Source organism: Podarcis melisellensis, assembly GCF_964234715.1.
Source record: "Podarcis melisellensis genome assembly, chromosome: 6".
NCBI classification, from domain to species: Eukaryota; Metazoa; Chordata; class Lepidosauria; order Squamata; family Lacertidae; genus Podarcis; species Podarcis melisellensis.
In genome coordinates, this window is record NC_138538.1 from 3,840,450 (window position 1) to 3,862,090 (window position 21,641).

Here is a 21,641-nt window from a genome sequence, read left to right on the forward strand (position 1 = left end):
TTGGGCTGAATTTCAACTCATCACATGCTTGCAGACACATGGCCCTCCACACAGCCACAAATTGGGAGAGCTAAAAGGGACCCTTGGGTCATCTAGTCGAACCCTAAATACAGTGTTCATAGCAAGATTTCAAAGCAAGATTTGCACTACCAAAAGGACATATACATTTAAATACAGATTTTCAACTGGGAAAGGAAACATTTATGCTCCTATCATGTACTAAGGAAGAGGAAAATAAAAGTACCCAACTTTACACAGAACCCTTTTAGCAGATCTTGAGATAGTTTGAGTGAATTTGCTTCCTTCAAGTTCCTAGAGAAATTATCTTTAAAGGAAGATTGAAGTGAACATTTTTCCTAAGAGGGAGAGGATCTCTTATAAAACATAGTTAAAACAGCCATAGATTTGATTTAAAAGGAATACAAAATTGACAGTTTGTTTTTTTTTGGTTTTTTTTTTTTCATGAACTTGCAGAGGAATAGTAAGGCTAATCTATGCCCCCCCCTGCAGTTTCCTTTGAAGGAAGCTTACTTGGGAGTAAATTTACCTGGCCCAGAAGTAAGAAGGAGAAGGGAAAAAAAAACCCTGAAAGTGACAGAATGAAACAAGGGGGCATTTTCTAAGAAAAGAGGCCAGGAAGTCTTATAGAGACTGATATCAGGACTGGACTCAGACAATTTTGCTGGCTATGGAAGTCTCTACATTTAATACCAATTTTAATACCAATTTTCTTAGAAAGAACACATTTTCATAGGCAGATGCTTAATGAAATACATACACTGCATTTTAGCTTGAGAGAGCAGTTGGCTCTACTAGGCTTTTGCAGCAGAAACATTAGTTTCTTCACAGCACATTTCAAAATACTGGAAAAAAAATACTGGAACACGGATATAAACTCATAAACTCAAATGTTGCAACATAACATTATCTACCATCAACTTAAAATCATACTCCTCACTCAAGCTACTCGGAGGAAGACTCCTTTGAGCCTCTCTCAAAGAACAAACATTTGCACACTTCATTCTAATGATTTTTTTTTTCAAAGAAAAAATATTTATTTATTTTTTGTCTTGTTTAAGATTGATAAGGCCCAACATGGCTTCCTTAGATTTAAAATTTTTGAAGCAAGCTTGCAATTTAAAACTATGTGCATTTAAGAACAGTCTGTGGATGCCGGAGCCAACGTAAACACAAACACTTTTAATATTCCAAATCTTTTAGTACATCTCTTATCCTTTTTTTATTTTCAAGAGAAAACTAAGATCCCTAATGTGTGGGCTCTCAGGCTGGGCTGCTATTATATCTACTGCCTTCTGAGCACCATTAAATTTACGGTTTCATGTTCTAGCTTTAGGTTATAGTTTAACACCACAAATTTGGTGTGTTCAGCTCTCCCTAAGGGTTCAAACCCTGATTTTGTTGAAGGATTCCTGGGGTGGCCACTGTGCCCTGGGTTCCAGGTGGTGGGCCTAAGCCACCCACTAAAAGTTACAATGGTCTCGTACTTTGTACTTGGAAAGACCATTTTGCCCCTTTATTTTATTTATTTATTTTTTTTTCAGTTGGAGATGACAAGCTGGAGGCGCATATTAGAATCCTCTCTGGGGCAAAAAGGCTTCATGGAAGCCTTGTTGCCAGGAGGAGTCCAGCTAGGGTGTTTAGTGAGCTCCCATTCTCTCATATGTTATTATTAGGCTTTTTCTTTTCTTTTCATTAACGAAGTACGCTAAAGACAGAAAGAGTGGACGCACACACACAAGGGAGGAGGGGCAATGGGAAAGAAAGGGGGGACAGAAAAGGATCCTTTCAGTACTCAAAGTACCCTTGACTAACACAATTCCTATTTATCTATAAACCACGAATTAATTTCTGGAAATCTCAAACCTGAACCTGAAACAAAACCACGGGTCTCTGCCCGGAACCTCAAACCACGGGTCTCTCTCTCTACCCGGAATTCCTTTACCTCAGCGCTGCTTCCTACGAGTGAGCTCAAACGTCTGCCACGGGACACCTTGGCCCGTCTGCCACGGGACACCTTGGCCCGAGAAAGTTCCAACCACGGGACACCTTGGCCCGTCTGCCACGGGACACCTTGGCCCGAGAAAGTTCCTGCATATATATAATCCTAGTGTGGGGCCCCAATTCCCCCCTCTACCCTCCACGACAGCCTCCTGCCTAGCCATTGAGGCTAAGTTCGGAACCCCTACTGGACGCTTGCGCAGTGCAATGCCAGATTAAGGCCCGAGAAAATGAAGGTTTGGAAAGGAAACAAACAACCTTGCGTTCTGACGTACCCGGGTCATCCCTAACAAAGGTCGCCAGGCAGCAGGGGCAGCTTTGTTTGCATTTTAGATGAGACAGGAGAGAGGGAGAGAAAGGCTTGGATGGGCGCCCCTGGACGACTCCGAGAGGGGAACGTCAGAGAAAGACAGTAAGAGCCACGCTTTCCCGGACTCAATTCCAAGACGGAAAACGGGGGAGAAAAGGGATAGAGAGATTAAGGCGTCCCTAGACGACTCCGAGAGGTAACGCCGGAAAACAGTAAAAGGTGCCACAATTTCCCCGGTCACACTCCGCGTAAGAAATTGAGGGGAGAGAAAGAGAAAGGTTTTGGCGTACCCAGACGACTCCGAGAGGTAAGCGCCAGACAGTAAAGTTCCACGATCTCCCTGGCCACTTTCCGAAGGGGAGAATCGGGTTAGAAAAGGGCAAAGTTAGAGCGCACCCGGCCGACTCCGAGGGGCTACGCCAGAAATAAAAGAAGGAAAGTCTGGCTGTCGTGGGGACACTGCTTCTCCACCCCCCTCCCAATGTATTTACTTCAAACCATACTCACGTTCGAAGATGTCCCCCGCGGATCCCGGGATCCTTTTCTTTTTTAGCCGGCTTGACCTCGCCTTTGCTCCCCTGGTTGGGCTTTTGGTGACGATTGATTACCGCCCGCAAAGAGGAGGCAGGGAGAGGAAGAAGGATCCCTGGGCTAAGGTTGCCCAGTGGCGCCCGATCCCCTCTGTCTCCCCTCTCACCTCTGCAGGAGAACCAAGTGTCCCTGAGAATGGTCGCCAACTGTTGCAGGAAAAATCCGAGGGCTCCCTTGGACAAAACAAAGACACCAACCAGGATAACTTGGAGCAAAACAGCAGCCTGTAGGCTTGGCCTTTATTGAACTGTTGCAACAGGGTATTCCCCTCACGTGCAGGAGAGAGGAAAAACCCCGAAGAATAGTGTGCAAGGTCTTATAAAAACTTTTGAAATTCCCCTCCTCTAGATCAAGCCCACCCCCAGAAACATCATGCATACATTACAGAAAGGAGGGGTTGAGGGAGGCATATATTACAGAAAGGAGGGGCTGAGGGAGGAGTTGGTGGTAACTTGAGTGTCTTGTCACCTGGCTGGTTCCTCCTTTCCCCCTCCCCTTCCAGGAATTTCTAGGAGACAAAGGGGATTTTGCAGTTTCCTGCCCCCTGAGGGAAGATCTGATCAGTGTCCTTTGTTTGAATCCACTCCCATATGCAGGTTCTTTGTGATCTTGATTGTCTTCTGTCTGGGATCATCAGGGTTGGCATGGGCAGGGCTCCTGTTTATGTGCTGAGACAGTGAAGGGATTTGGCTGACCAGGACTAAATCACCCCCCTTTGTTAGTTCTTGTCATATGGAGTAAAAATAAAAATGGAACAGTGCAAATCCAATGTATGGTTGATTTTCTATGAATTTATAACAGAAATGTGGCGTATGTAGTGTGTGAGTGTGAAGTTTATACAAACAGAATGATTGGGGTGGGGGAGGGTTCCTGCTACAAATATATCCTTTGGGCACCTGGTTGGCCTTCCACGTCCTGTCGTTCTGTGCTCCCAGTTAATGCTCAGCGCTGCTGGTGCTGCCGTTGCATCAGAGCGATGTGGGGCGGACTCATGTTGTGTCTCCTTTTGTCTCGCCAGTGACCACAGGGTGACGTCATTCCGAGACCTTGTCCATGCTCAGGAGGAGGAGGAAGAGGAGGAGGAAGGACAAAGGTTTGTTGCCGTTTGAATGCCTGACTTCCCCTGATTTATCGGGTAGGGAGGAGTTGGGGTGGAAAAAGTCCCTCTGGAAATGTTTTTTTGCAGGCCCAGGCTGCTATGGAAATGTCTGCATTGGGCGGGGGGGGGGGGGGCTCTCTGTTGAGGCAGCTGTTGGGAGTCCTGCTTTTGAGGGCATGACCTCCCCTGCCATTGTTTGAAGCACTTTCATTCCAGAATCTTGCATAGTAAGTGGTTGCGGCTCTTTCTTCCTAGGGGGAGGAGCAGGCGAGTGTATTGTTACCCTGACATGAACAGGGCTGTGTTTGCTCTGTGCCAATAGATAAATAGAAACTCTCCGCAGGGCCTAAGTCTGTGGCTTGTATGAATTGCACACCTTTCTTTCTTTCTCCCTTTCTTTCTCCCTCCCTTCCTTCCTTCCTTCCTTCCTTCCTTCCTTCCTTCCTTCCTTTCTTTCTTTCTTTCTTTCTTTCTTTCTTTCTTTCTTTCTTTCTTTCTTTCTTTCTTTCTTTTTGAATAGCTTGTTCTTCTATTTGTGCAATTTATCCAGGTATTGCTAGTTATAAGGAAGAGCGGAGACAGCTTTGCGGGGCATTGCAGCCTCTGGGGCTCTTGATCAGCTCCCCTTTTTTGACTTCTCACTGCGCATTGACCACACAATTTCAAGTATATCTTATTTATTTATGTCATGAAATTCATACGCTGCTTGACTGTAAAAAACAACATTAAAGCAGTCTACAAAAAACCATAAGGCAAAATTATCAGTAAGGAAAAATAACAATAAAAAGGCTTTCGGAAAATTAAAACAACAGTAGTCTTAAATGCAGATTAAAACTTGCATCAACTATCTTGGTAACGTGAGGTTCTGCAGTCACAGCACATTCTCAGCCATGGACATATCTGAGAATCCCTGTGATGTGTATGTTAAGAAATGTACGGCTCCCACAGTAAAGCAATGAAAGGGAGGCACAATCCAGAGCATTACAAGAGCCCTCACAGATCAGACACACTGAGTTATTTAAACTACTGTGCTACACATCATAGGCAGAGTCAGTAAGGGAAATGTGGGCGTTGGTGCACATAAAGCCAATTCATAATTTTCAGGATTGTTTTGTAGCAGAATGAATGAATGAAGAAAGCATTTACAGAAAGTTTAAAGAAGGGTTTCCCAGGGTCTCCAGCTGTTTTTGGACTACAATTCCCATCATCCTTGACCACTGGTCCTGCTAGCTAGGGATGATGGGAGTTGTACTCCAAAAACAGCTGGAGACCCATGTCTGGGAGTGTTCAAAGCTCTTGACATACCTAGTCCTATAAGGTTGGTGTGTGTGAAGCTGAGAGAGTTCCCTTGCGCAAGTGGAAATCCTTGCAATGACAGGATGTGCAAACTGGAAACCACCCAAAGCTCCTAAATTGTCTCATGCCCAGGGAACTCCTTTTGCCAAGGCTGCCTTTCTGTGTGTGGCCGATGATTTATATACCGTAGATTCTGGCATATAAGAAGACTTTTTAACCCTGGAAAAGAGGTTAAAAAGTCAGGGGTCATCTTATACGCCGGGTATGGGTGGCGGGTGGCGGGCTCTGCACTGGGAGAAAGCTTTCTTCCGGCACGGAGCGGAGCCCGCCGCCCGCTGCTGCTGCCGCCCAGCGTGTAAGACTGGGCTTATAAGACGAACCCCCAAATTGCAGCTGCCAAATTAGAGGGTCGTCTAATACGCCCAGTCGCCTAATACGCCGGAATCTACGGTAATCAAGAGGAGGCTGCTGGTAAATCTGAAGGGTCACACGGGCAGATTGGATAAAACGGTGTTGGCCAACCTATTGGGCAGGTGTGCCTGAAGTTCAATCCACAAGTGCTGTGCAAGCTGGCATTATATCATACCTGCAGCCTGTTCTCCCTCCACTTCTGGAGGCCAATTGCTAAGAATCGCAGGTGGGGAGAGTTGCTTTTGCACTGAGGTCCTGCTTCTGGCCAGCTCCCTGTTGGGGCATCTGATTGGCCACCGTAGGAACAGGATGTGGCACTTAGCTGCAGGGTTCTTGGCCTTGCCTCTGTTGTCCGCTCAGCCAGGCCAGCAGAACAGTGAAGAAAGGCCGTCTGGAGCAGAGACCTGACTCAGGGGTGGGGAACCTGCAGCCTTCCAAACTTTGTTAGACTCCCAACTGCCAGCAGAATGGCCAGCGGTCAGGGTTGAGAGGAGTTGCAGTCCAGCATCCGATGGGCCACAGATTCCCCCTCCTCAGCCTCACATCTGTGCATAGCTGTCAACTTTTCCCTTTTCTGGTGAGGAATCCTATTCGGAATAAGGGAATTTCCCTTTTAAAAAAGGAAAACGTTGACAGCTATGCATCTGTGCATCAGGTCCTCCTGCTAGTGTTCACCTGATCCACAAACATTACTGCCCGTGCCACTCTGGCCCCAATGCTGAAAGCCAGCCAGCCAGAGAGTAAGAAATGCAAATGTGTATTTTTTTATTTCCTTCTTACAACCTGTTTCTTAGGCTACCATTGGGGTGAGTGTGTGCGCACGCACTTAAGCCAGTGTGAGAACAGGACTTGCTTTGGCTACAGGAGAGAGTTGAAATTATTATTGTTATTATTATTATTATTATTAAAATTTCCATACTGCCCTTCACCTGAAGATCACAGAGTGGTTTACAATATAAAAACACAAAAATACATACTATAATAGCAAACAAAAGCAATAATACAGGGGTACCTCTGGTTGTGAACGGGATCCGTTCTGGAGGCCCGTTCACAACCTGAAAAGAATGCAACCCGTGTCTGCGCATGCACGGTTTGCGATTCACCACTTCTGCACATGCACGTGATGTCATTTTGCGAGCGGCGAAACCCAGAAGGAACCCATTCCGGTACTTCCAGGTCGCTGCAGTACACAACCTGAAAACGCGCAACCTGAAGGAAACGTAACATGAAGTATGACTGTACTCCACTACACACACACACACACACACACACACACAATTTAATGGGTCAAAGATTGTTTTAATTAGCCAAAGGCCCGGCATAAGAGGAATGTTTTTGCCTGGCATCGAAAGATATGTGACAAAATTAGCAAATATGTTTGAGCACAGATATGCACACGTGCCCCAGCTTTCAATGGGTCTTCAGTGGAGAGGTGTAATCTTGGGGGCCTGTTGTCTCTTCAGATTTTACGCTGGGGGCTCTGAGCGAAGCGGGCAGCAGATTGTTGGTCCTCCGAGGAAGAAGAGCCCCAATGAGCTGGTTGAGGACTTGTTCCGAGGGGCCAAAGAGCACGGAGCTGTGGCTGTCGACAGAGCAGCCAAGAGCCCTGGGGAAGGCAGCAGGCCAAAAGTGAGCACACCCAGGGGGGATTCTGTTGAGACAAAATGTGCAGAAGGGGTCGTGTAAAGCGAGGCTGTGCTTGGCGCAGAAGTGAGACAGGTGGGAGGGACTTGAATGAGGCCAAATCCTTTCAGAAAGCAGCGTGGATGAAGGCATGGGAATGCGAGGAGGCAAGGAGCAGTAAGGACTGATAGTCAGGGAGGTGGAGCATAAAGCAGGGAGGAGTGTTGGAGGAGAAGTGGGGAAAAGTGAGGGCTGGAAGCTTCAAGTAGATGCAGAGAGCAAGAAGGGGCCAGTGTGGACTCTCAGGGAAGGGAGATAAAGCAATCTCCAGGGCTTGAGAAAGATGGACCTAGCTGAGACATTCTCGTCGCACTGAAAGTAGCTGACAGCAGCATCTTCTCTCTTAAAGGCAGCTGCAGCCAGTCTCCTGTAGCCCGTTCCCTGTGGATGTTGTTCATGCAGAACTGCTTCCCTCCCCAAAAAAACTCACCCTAAAAGGAGGGCTGGCAAAATCCCACTCGGCATTACATGCCTAAATGCTTGATTCAGACGCTTGCTGATCTGAACACTTCTGCTTTCCCTGCACAAAACCATTGTTTAGTGGGGAAATGATAATGGCGCATTGGGTTTAATTAAAGGACGATGGATTAAGTTAGATACTGACATGGGTTGTGTGTGTGTCAGCCCTCCAACTATCTGGCCTGCCCATCCTTGGAATTTTTAGCGGAGGGGAAGCGAGAAGTATTTGCCAGGGCTGCCGAATGGAGGTTGAGATCGGAGGTGACCCATCTGCCTTTTTCCTGCTTTTTCCAGGCCTCACAGTTCCTTTCTCTCTCGCAGCCCTTTGCAGGTGGAGGGTACCGCCTGGGAGCTGCTCCCGAGGAGGAGTCTGCTTATGTTGCCCCAGAGATGAGGCAGAACGCTGCCCAGGATGTGAGTATTGCTAGGAGTAGGACTAGAGGCAGTGAGATCTGGCCAGATCCCTATTTCTCAAATCCAGGGTTCAGTTCCTGCCTTTCTTTCTCTGGACAGATATCTCTAGGATCAGAGATCTAGGAAAGGCCTCACTCTGCCCCCGAGCCCGTAGAGAGCTGCTGCTGCTGCTCAGCATAGATCAGGCATGTCCAAAGTCTGTTTCGGGGGGCCTAATCCGGCCCACTGGTCGGTTCAATCTGGGCCCTGTGGCAGTTTATTTCCTGGGGTAAAACCCTCAAAAAACACTCAAAAACTTCAACCCTAAAAAAAAAGCTCAACTTTGGGGTAAAATCATGAAAAAGCTCAACAACTTCAAACTTCAATCCTAAAAAAAAGTAAATAACTTTGGTCAGCCCTCACAGCCCTTCACTTCATCAAATCTCGCAGTCTTTGAAAAAAGTTTCGACACCACTGGCATAGATACAGTGGTACCTCACAAGACAAAATTAATTCGTTCTGCGAGTTTCTTCGTCTTGCGGATTTTTCGTCTTGCGAAGCACAGATGCACCCTGGTATTAACGGTTGTAAGAAAAAGGAAACAAACTCACAAGACGTTTCGTCTTGCGAAGCAAGCCCATAGGGAAAATCGTCTTGCGAAGCAACTCAAAAAACGAAAAACTATTTCGTCTTGCGAGTTTTTCGTCTTACGAGGCATTCGTCTTGCGAGGTACCACTGTAATACGGAACCAGTTTTTTTTTTTTTTTGCCAACCAGGCTCCTTATTTTTTTTTTTTTTAAATATTTTTATTGGTTTTTACACATATTAATAACAATACAAAACAAACAGAAACATCAAAGACAAACAACAAAAATTGACTTCCCCATGCCTTCCCTTCGCCACATCCTTATTTTACCATTTTTTCGAGCAACTCATCAATCAGACTTTGATTAAATCCCTTTTGAGTTTCCTTACAATTTAAGATTTACAGCTATAGTTCTTTGTTTCCTACCCCTTAACATCTTATCAGTCCACAATTTTACAATAATTTTTTAGATATACTTTAAATTTCCCCCAGTCCTCCTCCACTGTCTCTTTCCTCTGGTCACGGATTCTGCCGGTCATCTCTGCCAGTCCCATGTATTCAATCACCTTCGATTGCCATTCTTCCAGAGTAGGTAATTCTTGCATCTTCCAATACTTTGCCAACAGGATTCTTGCTGCTGTAGTTGCATACATAAAAAATGTCCTATCCTTCTTTGACACCAATTGGCCGACCATGCCCAAGAGAAAAGCCTCCGGTTTCTTTACAAATGTCCACTTAAGGACTTTCTTAATTTCATTATAGATCATTTCCCAGTAGGCCTTAATCTTTGGGCAGGTCCACCAAAGATGATAGAAGGTACCTTCAGCCTCATTACATTTCCAACATTTATTATTGGGCAGATGGTAGATCTTTGCAAGTTTGACTGGGGTCATGTACCACCTATAGATCATTTTCATTATATTCTCTTTCAAGGCATTACATGCCGTAAATTTAACACCGGTGGTCCATAACTGTTCCCAGTCATCAAACATAATGTCATGGCCGATATCCTGTGCCCATTTAATCATAGCTGATTTCACTGTTTCATCCTGTGTATTCCATTTCAGCAGCAAATTATACATTTTAGATAGGTTTTTAGTATTGGATTCTAGCAATTCTATTTCTAGCTTTGACCTCTCCTTCTGAAAACCAAGTTTCCTGTCCTGCTTAAACACCTCATTTATCTGACGGTAGTGTAGCCAATCTCGTACTTTGTGCTTTAGCTTCTCAAAACTTTGCAGCTTCAGTCTTTCACCATCATATTCTAAAATTTCAGAATACTTAGGCCAATTAGAGTCCATGTTAATTTTTTTCACTGCTTTCGCTTCCATTGGTGACAACCACCTGGGGGTTTTACTTTCCAATAAATCCTTATATCTATTCCAAACATTATACAATGCTTTCCTAACAATATGGTTCTTAAAACTTTTATACACCTTTACCTTGTCATACCACAAATATGCATGCCAACCAAAACTATTGTCATATCCTTCCAGATCAAGAATGTCTGTGTCTTCAAGAAGTAGCCATTGCTTCAGCCAGCAAAAAGCTGCTGATTCATAATAGAGTCTTAAGTCTGGCAGGGCAAAGCCCCCTCTATCTTTTGCATCAGTTAAAATCTTAAATTTTATTCTGGGCTTTTTGCCCTGCCAGACAAATTTAGATATGTCTTTCTGCCACCTCTTGAAACAGTCCATTTTGTCTAGAATCTGCAATGTCTGAAATAAAAACAACATTCTTGGCAATACATTCATCTTAATGACAGCGATTCGGCCTAACAAGGAAAGTTTCAGCCTAGACCATATATCTAGATCTTTCTTAACTTCTGTCCAGTATTTTTCATAGTTGTCTTTAAATAAATTCACATTTTTTGATGTCAAGTTTACCCCCAGGTACTTAACCTTTTTTTCTATTTCCAACCCAGTTTCACTTTGAAACCTATCTTTCTCCTCTTTTGTTAGATTTTTTTCCAGCACCTTTGTTTTCTGTTTGTTCAATTTAAATCCTGCGACCTGGCCGAATATCTCCATTAATTCTAGAACTCTTTTGGTACTAGCTTCTGGCTGTTGCAAAGTTAACACTAAATCATCTGCAAATGCCCTTAACTTATATTGTTTAGATCCGACCTGTATTCCTTTTACTAGCTGGTCCTTCCTAATCATGTTTAATAAAACCTCCAGGACCGATATAAACAGTAAAGGGGATATAGGGCATCCCTGTCGTGTACCTTTCTCTATTGGTATTTCATCCATTACCACATTGTTCACAATTAATTTCGCTCTTTGTTCAGAGTATATTGCACCTATACCGTTTTCAAACCCTTGGCCTACCCCCATCCCATGGAGATTCTTCTTCATAAATTTCCAAGATATGTTGTCAAAGGCCTTCTCCGCGTCCACAAAGATCAGAACTGCCTTTCTATTAATGTCCACCTCTAGCATCTCCAAAATGTCTATAATGTTCCTCACATTTTCTGACATATGTCTCCCTGGGAGAAAGCCTGTTTGGTTCTTATGAATCTCCTCCATCAAAACTCTCTTAAATCTTTTTGCTAAAACGTCTGCAAAGATTTTATAATCCACGTTCAAGAGTGATATAGGGCGGTAGTTTTTAACTTGGTGTTTCTCAGTTTCTGTCTTCGGTATAAGTGAGATAAATGCATCTTTCCACGATTCGGGAGCCTTTTTCCCCTCTAATATCTGGTTGCATACTTCCTTCAATGGCTGTATTAGCCATTCTTTAAGATCTTTGTAGTATTTTGCAGTCAAACCATCTGGTCCTGGTGATTTCCCCAATTTCGTATTCTGGATGGCACCCTCTATTTCTTGTTCTGTAATTTTTTCATTCAAAATCCTTTTATTTTGTTCTGAAATCTTTGATAGTCCATGTTTTTTAACAAAGTCCTCTATTTCTTGTTCATTTGTAGGCCCATGTGCATAAAGTTTTTTGAAGAAACTTTGAAAACAGTTGCTTATTTCATTTGGTTTGTTGATAATTTTCCCATCTATTTCCAGGGATGTCACCGTGTTCAACTTTTGCCTCTTTTTCAATTGCCATGACAGCAGTTTCCCGCATTTATCTGCCGATTCAAATGTCCTTTGTCTCATTTGCTTTATCTTCCATTCTATTTCCTGATTCATCAGTTCCATGTATTGCGTCTGGTGGTATTTTATTTCTCTTAAAATCTCATGAGATTTCGGTTTGGATCTCAATTTCTTTTCTCCTTCCTTTATCTGGTTCAGAATCTTTTCCTTCCTCTCATTTTGTTTCTTCCTTTTTATAGAATTTTGCTGAATTAGGAATCCACGCATCACGGCCTTGCTTGCGTCCCATACTATTCTTTTTTCCACCTCCGTTCTCAAATTTATCTCAAAGTAATCCTTCAATGTTTTTTGGGCCTTTTGGTAAATTTCTTCGTCTCTAAGTAGGGTGTCATTCATTCTCCATCTGAAGGTTCCAGCCGTTGTTAATTTCATTTCCATCTTGACTGCGTTATGGTCGGAGCAGGTTTTTGTGCAGATTTCTGTTTTTTTCACTCTTGGTGCCAGACTGTTAGAAATCCAAATTTGATCAATTCTAGTCCAGGTCATTTTTGCTTCCGAGAAAAAGGTACCCTCTCTTTCCAGAGGGTTCCTAGTTCTCCAAATATCAATCAAGTCCATGGTGTCAGTGAGTTCGAAAAAGGTCTTTGGTAGTCTCCCATCTTTAGAAATTACTTGTCTTTGTGCCTTGTCCATGTTTGTGGAGACAACTCCATTGAAGTCTCCCATCATTATAATTTTGAAGTCCATAAAGTCCATTAGGGTCTCATGCAACTTCTTGAAGAACTCTGCCTTCCCCTCATTGGGTGCATAAACTCCAACAATTAAGATTTTTTCTCCTTGAATTTGAATTTCTACTGCCAGGTATCTTCCTTCATCATCTTTAAAGATCATTTTTGGTTCCCATTTTTCCTTGGCATAAATCACCACCCCTCTTTTCTTAACTTTGTCCGAGGAAACAAATTCCAGTCCTAATCTCTTATTTATCAAAAGTTTCCTGTGTATCCTGGCAATATGGGTTTCTTGCAAACAAATTATATCTAAATGTTCTTTCTTTAGTATATGAAAAACTTGATCTCTTTTTCGGGGATGGTTTAGACCATTACAGTTCCAACTCAGAAGTTGCAGGGACATTTTTATTATTGGGTACTTTTCCCACCCACTGCTCCAAGTTCTTGTTCCTCGTCCGTCGGTGCTTGGTTCAATCCAAACGATAGGTTGGTAATGTCCAGTGTTCCCCCCTCTACAGTTCCTTTCTGAAAGTCCTCAAGGTTTCTCTCCAAGAAGTGTTCTTTATCTTGAATTGTTTTTATTTTGATTTTCTTCCCTTTGAAGTTAAAGGACAATCCTTGTGGGAATTCCCACCTGAATTGAATGTTGTTTTGTTTTAAAATTCCGACTAAGTCTTTAAATTGTGTTCTCACCTCCAAAAAGTATCTGGGAATATCTTTGAAGATCTGTATCTGGGAATTTTTGATCACCAATGCCTTCTGGAAATGTAGGTTCAATATTTTATCTCTCTCTTCCTTGGATCTAAAAGTTATTAGGCAATCCCTTGGCTTCTTGCCTTGCTTTCTTCCAATCCGGAAGGCGGTAGTTATTGTAAATTCCTCTTCCTCTTCTCCCAACTCTTCACTCCAAAATTCTTGAAACTTATCTGTAAGAAATTCCCCAAGCTTGTCCTCCTCCTCCTCAGGTACCAGTCTCAATTTCAAGTTCTTGCCTTTCCTCTCGAGTTCCATAAGGGCCAGGGCTTCATCATGCTCATGTACCTTCCTTGCAATAGGGACAAATTTCCCTTTGGTTTCCTCGGCCGTGGTCCTCGCGTTTTCAGCTATTTTCCTCGTCTCTGCACTTTCTTGAATTAATCGATTTATAGAATCTGTATTAGTCGATATAATTGTCGTATTCAAATCCAATCTTGTTGTCAATTCCGTCAGTTTTTTGGAATTCTCTGTAGATTGCCTAGTAAGCGATTCTAAAGATTCATTTATCTTGAGTAGAGCCTGTGTCATGGAATCCATTGATACCGTTGTTGTTCTGTCCTGTGTTGCTGTTGCTCCTGTCAAGGAGCCTCTTTTCTTTTGAGCCTGAGCCTGTTTTGCCTTTGATCTTGTTGATATTTCATCCAGTGGGCCGCTCATATCTCAAGGTCGTTCTCACAGGAACAGTTGCAGCTGGAAAATCCCACTGTTTATATCTCAATGCAACAGTCTCTCTTTTAAGCCTCTAGAGGGAGTACATTATATCCAATGCGGAAACAAAGAAACAGGGAAAGAAACAGCCATGCAAAGTTCCAAAAGCGAAAGTCCAAATACAAACCCTGCTTTTTGCAGTTTAAAAGTTACAGTTTTGTCCGCCAAAGTCCCGTTATTTTATATCAGATAAATCTTACTTTGTATCCTCAAATCAAATTTGACAGCTCACTTCAGGCGCTCACTTCCCCGGCAGCCTGGCCAGAGTATCGACAGTGGAAGGTTTTCCGTTCAAGTTTCCCTTCTTAAGCAGATAAAATTAAGCCAAATTTCTTCCCCCCCTCTCCTGCTCGTTGGGGGGGGAGGTCCTCTTCCGATGTCAGGATCAACCAATTTGAATAACATAGAAACGTCCCTTTAAACACAGCTTGCTCTTTTCGTTGCTCAGTCAATCATGTAGCTCCGGGGGGCAGACTTCCTTATTTTTTGCCTCTCCCGTTTTCAGCCAAGTCTTCTCAAATTTTAAAGTCCCGTTCCCTTTATTTATTGTTCTTACTCACGGGTATTGTTTCCAATCGGTAGTTTCAGGAAGGAATTGACGCTCTCCGTCAATGGCGACGCGGCTTCGCTCCGTGAGCTGGGTTGCGATCCTCAGCACCGCGCTCACACCCGATGCCGCTCCGGAGCCTTTAAAAAGGCTCTTTCGCGATACCGGGGGGCGCAAAGGTGCCCACCGAATCTCCTTGTTCACAGGCTTCAGCGCCTGTGATTTTAGGGGTCCCCCGCTCGCCGTAGCGGGTCAGACCCGAACTCACGGAGCAGTCCTGCTTCGGAGCTCCGAAGCAAGGACCGCCATTAACGCTGGCGCCGACCGGAAGTCAACCAGGCTCCTTCTGGGTGCATCAAACTATAGCTCCCACCAACTCCAGCCAGCATGGGTCTAATGGGAGTTGTAGTCCAAAACACCTGGCAGGAACGAGATTGGCAGAGCCGAAACAGACCAATGACCTGTCTAGATATAAGGCAGCTTCATATGTCCAACCACACATTGCATACAAGGATATATGTTAGTGATTAAGTTTTAATTTATATATTTTTAAACAGTTGCTATATTTGTATTAGGGACACAGGTGGCGCTGTGGGTTAAAGCCTCAGCGCCTAGGACTTGCTGATCGAAAGGTCGGCGGTTCGAATCCCTGCTGCGGGGTGCGCTCCCGCTGCTCGGTCCCAGCGCCTGCCAACCTAGCAGTTCGAAAGCACCTCCGGGTGCAAGTAGATAAATAGGGACCGCTTACCAGCGGGAAGGTAAACGGCGTTTCCGTGTGCAGCTCTGGCTCCCCAGAGCAGCGATGTCACACTGGCCATGTGACCCGGAAGTGTCTCCGGACAGCGCTGGCCCCTGGCCTCTTAAGTGAGATGGGCGCACAACCCCAGAGTCTGTCAAGACTGGCCCGTACGGGCAGGGGTACCTTTACCTTTACCTTATATTTGTATTGTCCCTGCTATACCTAACTGCAAATCCAAATGTATCACTATCGTGTTTTATGACTTCCTTGATATTGTATGTGGGCTGGAACTGGTCTGTGACCAAAATAATAAATTCATCATCATATAAAACCCCTGGCACCGGCTGCTTCAGAGGAGAGAGGGTGGATCGGAGCTGCGAGGTTGTGAAAGGTGGGTGTCTGAGACCCTTTCTCTTCCCGCTGCTCCGAATAGCTCCATCAAGCTGCTTTCTGCCCTGCAGGGCTCCGTGTGTGTTGAGCCCAAGACAGGTGGGGTGAGTTGAAGCCATTTGCACGTGGCCGAGAAAGGGTTCCACATCCATCTCCCTTGCTAGCTCTCTCCTCCAGCAACATTGCAAAGGGACCAGGTTAGAGAAGGCTGGCTTCCAGGGCAGCAGCTCTGGCAGGGCAAGAAGGATGAGGAGGGTTGCAATTTCTGCAGCCTGGCATGGCAACCTTACTCCCTGGTTTGAACAGGCGCAGATGTGCAGCAGCGTGGCTTCCTGGGAGAGGCACCCTGCAGATGGTGGAAAGACTTTTGATTTTACAGGTGCACGTGGTCCTGAAGCTGTGGAAGAGTGGGTTCAGCCTGGACAGCGGAGAACTGAGGAGCTACCAAGACCCATCCAACTCCCAGTTCCTGGAATCCATCCGCAGAGGGTAAGGGCAGGGCTCTGGGATGTGGGCCAGTGTTTGGTAACTGGCTGCACCAGACATCTAATTCCCTGGGATGCTGGACTCTGCAGAACGCTCCATCTTACCACAGAGAAAGGTAAGGCTGGCTGGTCCTTTTTCTTGAGTTGCCTCCCTCTGTTTTCCCTTGTCAGGGAGGTTCCTGTGGAGCTTCGCCGGTTGGCCCGTGGCGGACAGGTCAACTTGGACTTGGAGGACCACCGCGACGAGGATTTCACAAAACCCAGAGGTGCCTTCAGGGCTTTCACCGGGGAAGGACAGAAACTGGGCAGGTGAGGAGCCAGCATTTGAGCATTTCCTTCTTGCCTCTTTTCTCTTTTGCAAAAAGGCCCGGCTGCCTCTAGTCTTCATTGAGAGAAGAACCCAAGTAAAGGTTCAAAAGGAAATTAAAGCACAGTAAGGCATTAAAAACTTCCCCATGCAAGGCTGCCTTCAGGTAATGATGATAATAGTAATTATTATGTATAATAAGTGCTATGGAACCTTGGTTGTCGAACATAATCCGTTCCAGAAGACCGTTCGACTTCCAAAACGTTCAACAACCAAAGGGCTGTCAGCAGTTTCTATGGTGAAAATTGAAAAACACGCCATTCGGCTTCTGAGGTGTGTTCAAAAAACGGAAGCAATTACTTCCGGGTTTTCGGCATTCAGGTTCTGAAACGTTCTGCTTCCGAGACGCTCGAAAACCAAGGTTCCACTGTATTAATATTATTAGTACACCGCCCATCTGGCTGGGTTTCCCCAGACACTCTGTGCGGCATCCAGCAGAATAGTAAAAATACAATAATTCATCAAACATTAAAAAATTCTCCCTAAAGAGGGCTGCCTTCAGATGCCTTCTAAAAGTCTTGTAGTTGTTCTTCTCTTTGACATCTGGTGGGAGGGTGTTCTACAGGGCGGGTGCCACTACCGAGAAGGCCCTCTGCCTGGTTCCCTGTAGCTTCATTTCTCACAGTGAGGGAACTGCCAGAAGGCCCTCAGAGCTGGACCTCAGTGTCCGGGCTGAACGATGGGGGTGGAGATGCTCCTTCAGGTATACTGGGCTGAGACCATTTAGGTCTTTAAAAGGTCAGCACCAACACTTTGAATTGTGCTTGGAAACCTACTGGGAGCCAGTGTAGGTCTTTTAGAACCAGTGCTGTATGGCCCCGGCGGCTGCTCCCAGTCACCAGTCATGTACATCATTCCTCCTTCCTTCTCCTGCAGCAATTCTGCTGCCCTTGCTTTAATAGTAAAATCTCAAATTCTATAAATATTCAAATAAGGCCAAACTGCCTAGTTTCTCTCTGCTTGTCCAGTCTGCTTGTAATATGATCTGGAATGTTGAATTTAGTAGTGAACGGCCTAAGCGCTGCATTGCAAGCTGGGCATCAGCTGTGAAGGCTTGTGCCAGAAATACACCAGGTCAGGAAGGGAGTGATATGATCCCATTTTAGATTCCTGTTGCTCTGTCTTCTTGGCAGAAATTGCTTCCTCATCCCTCTTTGCTGGATAGTCTGCTGCATGCTGCTGTTAACCAGGCCAGCAACTTCTGATCCTGAAAATTGCAGGGGTGAATGTTGCAGTTAGCAAAGTTATATGCGGAACCAGGTGCCTAATGCACATTTCTTTTACTTTGGAATTTTGCCCACCTGTCCTCAAGGCAGCGTTTGAAATACTTCGCTGATTAAGGTTGCCATGCAGTCCAAATATAACATGGAGTAAAGCCCCGCCGAAACAAGTTGGCTGACTTCCAAGTAAATGCATTTTGGCACTTCTCCCACAGCAAACTGCAATTGTTTCCAGCTTTCAGTGGCTAACTGCACTTTTCAGTGGTTAGAATGTTTGCGGACGTTGTTAACATAGTTGTAGCTTAGCTTCCTGGGGTGGGAGGTGTTGCGGTTGCGACTTGCCCTTGGAGTGCAAGATTTATTCTCCAGAGTAGAATTAGGCGGAGAGTTCGCACGCCGTCCAGAAAGCCCAGTTATTTGAACCTTCACCTTCTGTGTGCAAACCCCAACAATTCTGCCTGCAAACAGCCCAGTTGTCTTCTTGGCTTGTTCTTCCCCCACGGCCCTTGTTTTTTGTTTGGTTTTGTTTTTAATTAAATTTCTATATTGCCATTCATCCAATGATCACATTTTTTTAAACTGTAGATAAATAGTATGGCTGTGGATGCTGATGTTGAAGAACACAATTCCCCCCCTTTTAAAAAATGGTTTTTATTAAAAGACTTTCTTGGGTAGCAAAAGTACATACATCGTCTCTATTTTCAGATCATTTTTCCAAGTCCTTTATACAGATCAGTTATATTCGATGTGAGACATTAATGTTGTATATGGTATAAGCTTGGGGGGAAAGAGGTGGGGAGATGGGGGGGCTGAGGGGAGTAGTAAACTTTCATTCTTTTCCATAGTGTATGTGCAAGGTGTTTGTGTCAGCGTCCTGTGGGTAGGTTTGATAGACACAGTTTCTTTTTAAATTCATCCTATATCCTCTGTTTCATTACAAAGATTCTTGCACAAGCAAAGGAAGTGCTGGGCCAGATTTTGGTCCAGTCCCGTGGCTCTCTTAGAGTACAGTAGTACCTCTGGTTGCGAACGGGATCCATTCTGGAGGCCCCTTCGCAACATGAAACGAACGCAACCCGCAGTGGCATATCTGCGCACACACGGGTTGTGATTTGCCGCTTCTGCGCATGCACGTGACACCATTTTGCGCTTCTATGTCAGTGGCGAAACCCAAAAGTAACCCTTTCCGGTACTTCCGGGTCACCGCAGGACGTAACCTGAAAGAACATAACATGAAGCGGACATAACATGAAGTATGACTGTAGTTTCACCTGGTTCATAAATGGTTTTGACCAGTTGCGTTTTGCTTGGGTCTCCGAACCCAAATTTCAAAGGTTGATAAGTCTTCTGAAGCTGCTCCTTTATGTCCATCGAGTAACTGTGTACAGTCGCCAGGTTTATTGTCGGAGGGGGGTTTGCGTCCGTCTTGCCCAAACCTGCCACCTGCTCCACAGTTCCAACCTTTCCTCCCTCCTCCTTCCTCAGCACTGCCCCCCAGGTGATGGGCGCAGGCTCCCCGTCACAGCAAGCCGAAAACGAAGCCAAAGCCAGCTCCTCCATCACCATCGACGAGTCAGAGCCCACCACCAGCATCCAGATCCGGCTGGCGGACGGGGGGCGGCTGGTCCAGAAATTCAACCACAGTCACAGGTACCGGGGCAGAGCTTGCTGCCAAAGGGAGTTACAATTATGGGAACTTGGCTGGCGTTAGTGGGTGGGTGGGAAGCCGGAAGAGGTCCAACGCTGTGATGGCTTGTGAATGCTCTTCGCAAGAAATGCCTCTGCTCACTCAGAGATACATATATACAGCCTTTATTTTACATATGTACAGGCAGCACATTACAATCATGCATCTGAATCCTCCGGCTCAGATTCTGGGAGTGGCTTATGCCGGCTCCTTCTCCAACAGAAAAGGCGGGGAGGTTTCACGTGATGCCTCTCCACGCCCCCTCCTCTTTAACCCTCTCCTTTCCCTGGCGGACGGAACAGGCATTGTCTCACTGTCTGTGCCAGAACTTCCTGAGCGGTGTTGAGGCTCTGGTTCAACATCTGAGAGCCGTCCTGCCTCCTGGCTTTCTCCTCTTTCCTCAATCATCACTTCCTGCCCCCCTCCCTCTGCCTGTTCCTGCTCCTCCCCTGAATTCTCTGGCAATACCATGACAAACGCATCTCGGTTTTTTTGCAGGATCCGTGATGTCCGACTCTTCATAGCGGATGCCAGGCCTGCCATGGCTGCCACAAGCTTTGTCCTCATGACCACTTTCCCCAACAAAGAGCTGACAGATGAGGACCAGACCCTGAAGGAAGCCAACCTACTGAACGCTGTCATCGTCCAGAGGTTAATATAAGGGAACCTGCCCGATGGCTGCCTGCCCAGGCCCTATAGCCTCCTACGGGGCAACTCTCCGGGCGGGAAGGGCAGCCTCACGGCCGCCTCATAGTGCTGGGTTCGAAGCTCTTGCGTTGGACTCTTTAGTTGCGTTTCCCACTGTTTTGTTTTCTTTGTGCTGATCCATGGACTTTAAAAATAATAATAATAATAATAATAATTAAAACCAAACACAAACTTTTTCAAAGGAGCAGCAGCTACCTGTTGTGCCTGCCACACACACACACCCTGGATCACTTATGGGGCAGAAAGGAGAGGTAAGGCTCAAAGGCATGACTTCCTCCCTCCATTCCAGCTCCAGGGGGGGTAGCAGCTACAGGATCCGTCGGTGTATTAAATAAAGTGGACCCCCAAACCGGGGGCCTCTCTTCTGTGTTGCCAACCAAGTCTGTAGGGTATTTCTGTCTTGCATATGGGTAAAAGCTGTGGGCATTAGAAGGAATCCAGACCTTCCCTCCTCAAATAATCTAGCGTCCCATCTGTAGCACAATCTTGCCATCTACTCTTCTGTTCCTCCAGGCTCCCTCATAGCACCTCAAAGAGCAGAGAGGTCCCTTCACAGTGTCTTTCCGCCCATGTCCTGAAAACGAGCCACTCTTAAGTGAGGGGTCTCCGAGTGCAGAGCCTGGGATGGGTGGCCCTTGGGGTTTTCCCCCTCCTTCCAGCGGGCTCATAAAAAAAGGAGGCCCACATTTTGATCAGGCTTTGAAGCCTCTTACGGAAGGGTTTGGCTTGGAGTGTGTGACTTCATACTTCCTGAAGATCAGCACGGCTGCAATCTGTCACTCATCTCAGTTTTGGATCCAGGGGTGTCCTCCCCATCTTCTGTTTTTTTAAAGAAAATAATTCGTCAGCTGCCTCCCACTGTCCCTCATTCTGTCTCATCTGCCTTTGTTCTTTCTCAGGTCTTTCTTAGGAAGGTCTCTCCTTTGATAACACAGCAGTTTTTGCCTTTCTGGGTCCCTCCAGCTGATCCAAAACATCTGGTTGGCCCCAGGTAGGCAAAGGCTGTGACACCGAGTGTCCCAGGAAACTCACTAAATTTCTCCTCAATGGAAAGGGGCGCTTGCGGGAAAGTTTGACGCAGGACGAATACCTCCATGCCTGCAAGCCTGCTCTCAGCTCTGCTCCTCAGTTGTGGGCTGTGCTTGAGCTCACATCCGCTGCATTGTCCCTCCTCTGTCAGGTGACGGAGAGCAGCCTCGCCACGGGAGCAGGGCTTGAGTAAAAAGAAGGCTTGGATCCAGGCCGGTCTGTCCTGCCGGCCACTTGGGTATCGGTTATCCTGCACCGGAGAGTTCAGACATGGGCATTCCCTACCTGCCACCCCTCATGGCTAAATGAATCCACACCGGATGTTGACAGTGAATTCTGTAAATTATTGTGACAAGTGTGTGAGCATTAAAAATCCAAACTGAAC

General features: G+C 45.7%; 1 protein-coding gene across 2 annotated transcripts in view; it reads left to right on the plus strand.

Annotated features, from left to right (window-relative positions):
• The window catches only part of NSFL1C (NSFL1 cofactor), a 31,519-nt gene extending 10,627 nt beyond the window's left edge, over positions 1-20,892 (plus strand). The window contains exons 3-9 of one of the 2 annotated variants that reach the window (XM_081917168.1): positions 3,939-4,013; positions 7,190-7,355; positions 8,163-8,282; positions 16,140-16,249; positions 16,417-16,554; positions 19,318-19,482; positions 20,018-20,892. In XM_081917168.1, the coding sequence (XP_081773294.1) occupies positions 3,939-4,013; positions 7,190-7,355; positions 8,163-8,282; positions 16,140-16,249; positions 16,417-16,554; positions 19,318-19,482; positions 20,018-20,180 (937 nt within the window). In that variant the 3' untranslated portion in view covers positions 20,181-20,892. The remainder of the gene's footprint in view (positions 1-3,938; positions 4,014-7,189; positions 7,356-8,162; positions 8,283-16,139; positions 16,250-16,416; positions 16,555-19,317; positions 19,483-20,017) is intronic. The other variant, XM_081917169.1, reaches the window with a different exon arrangement.
• Positions 20,893-21,641: the final 749 nt, after the last annotated feature.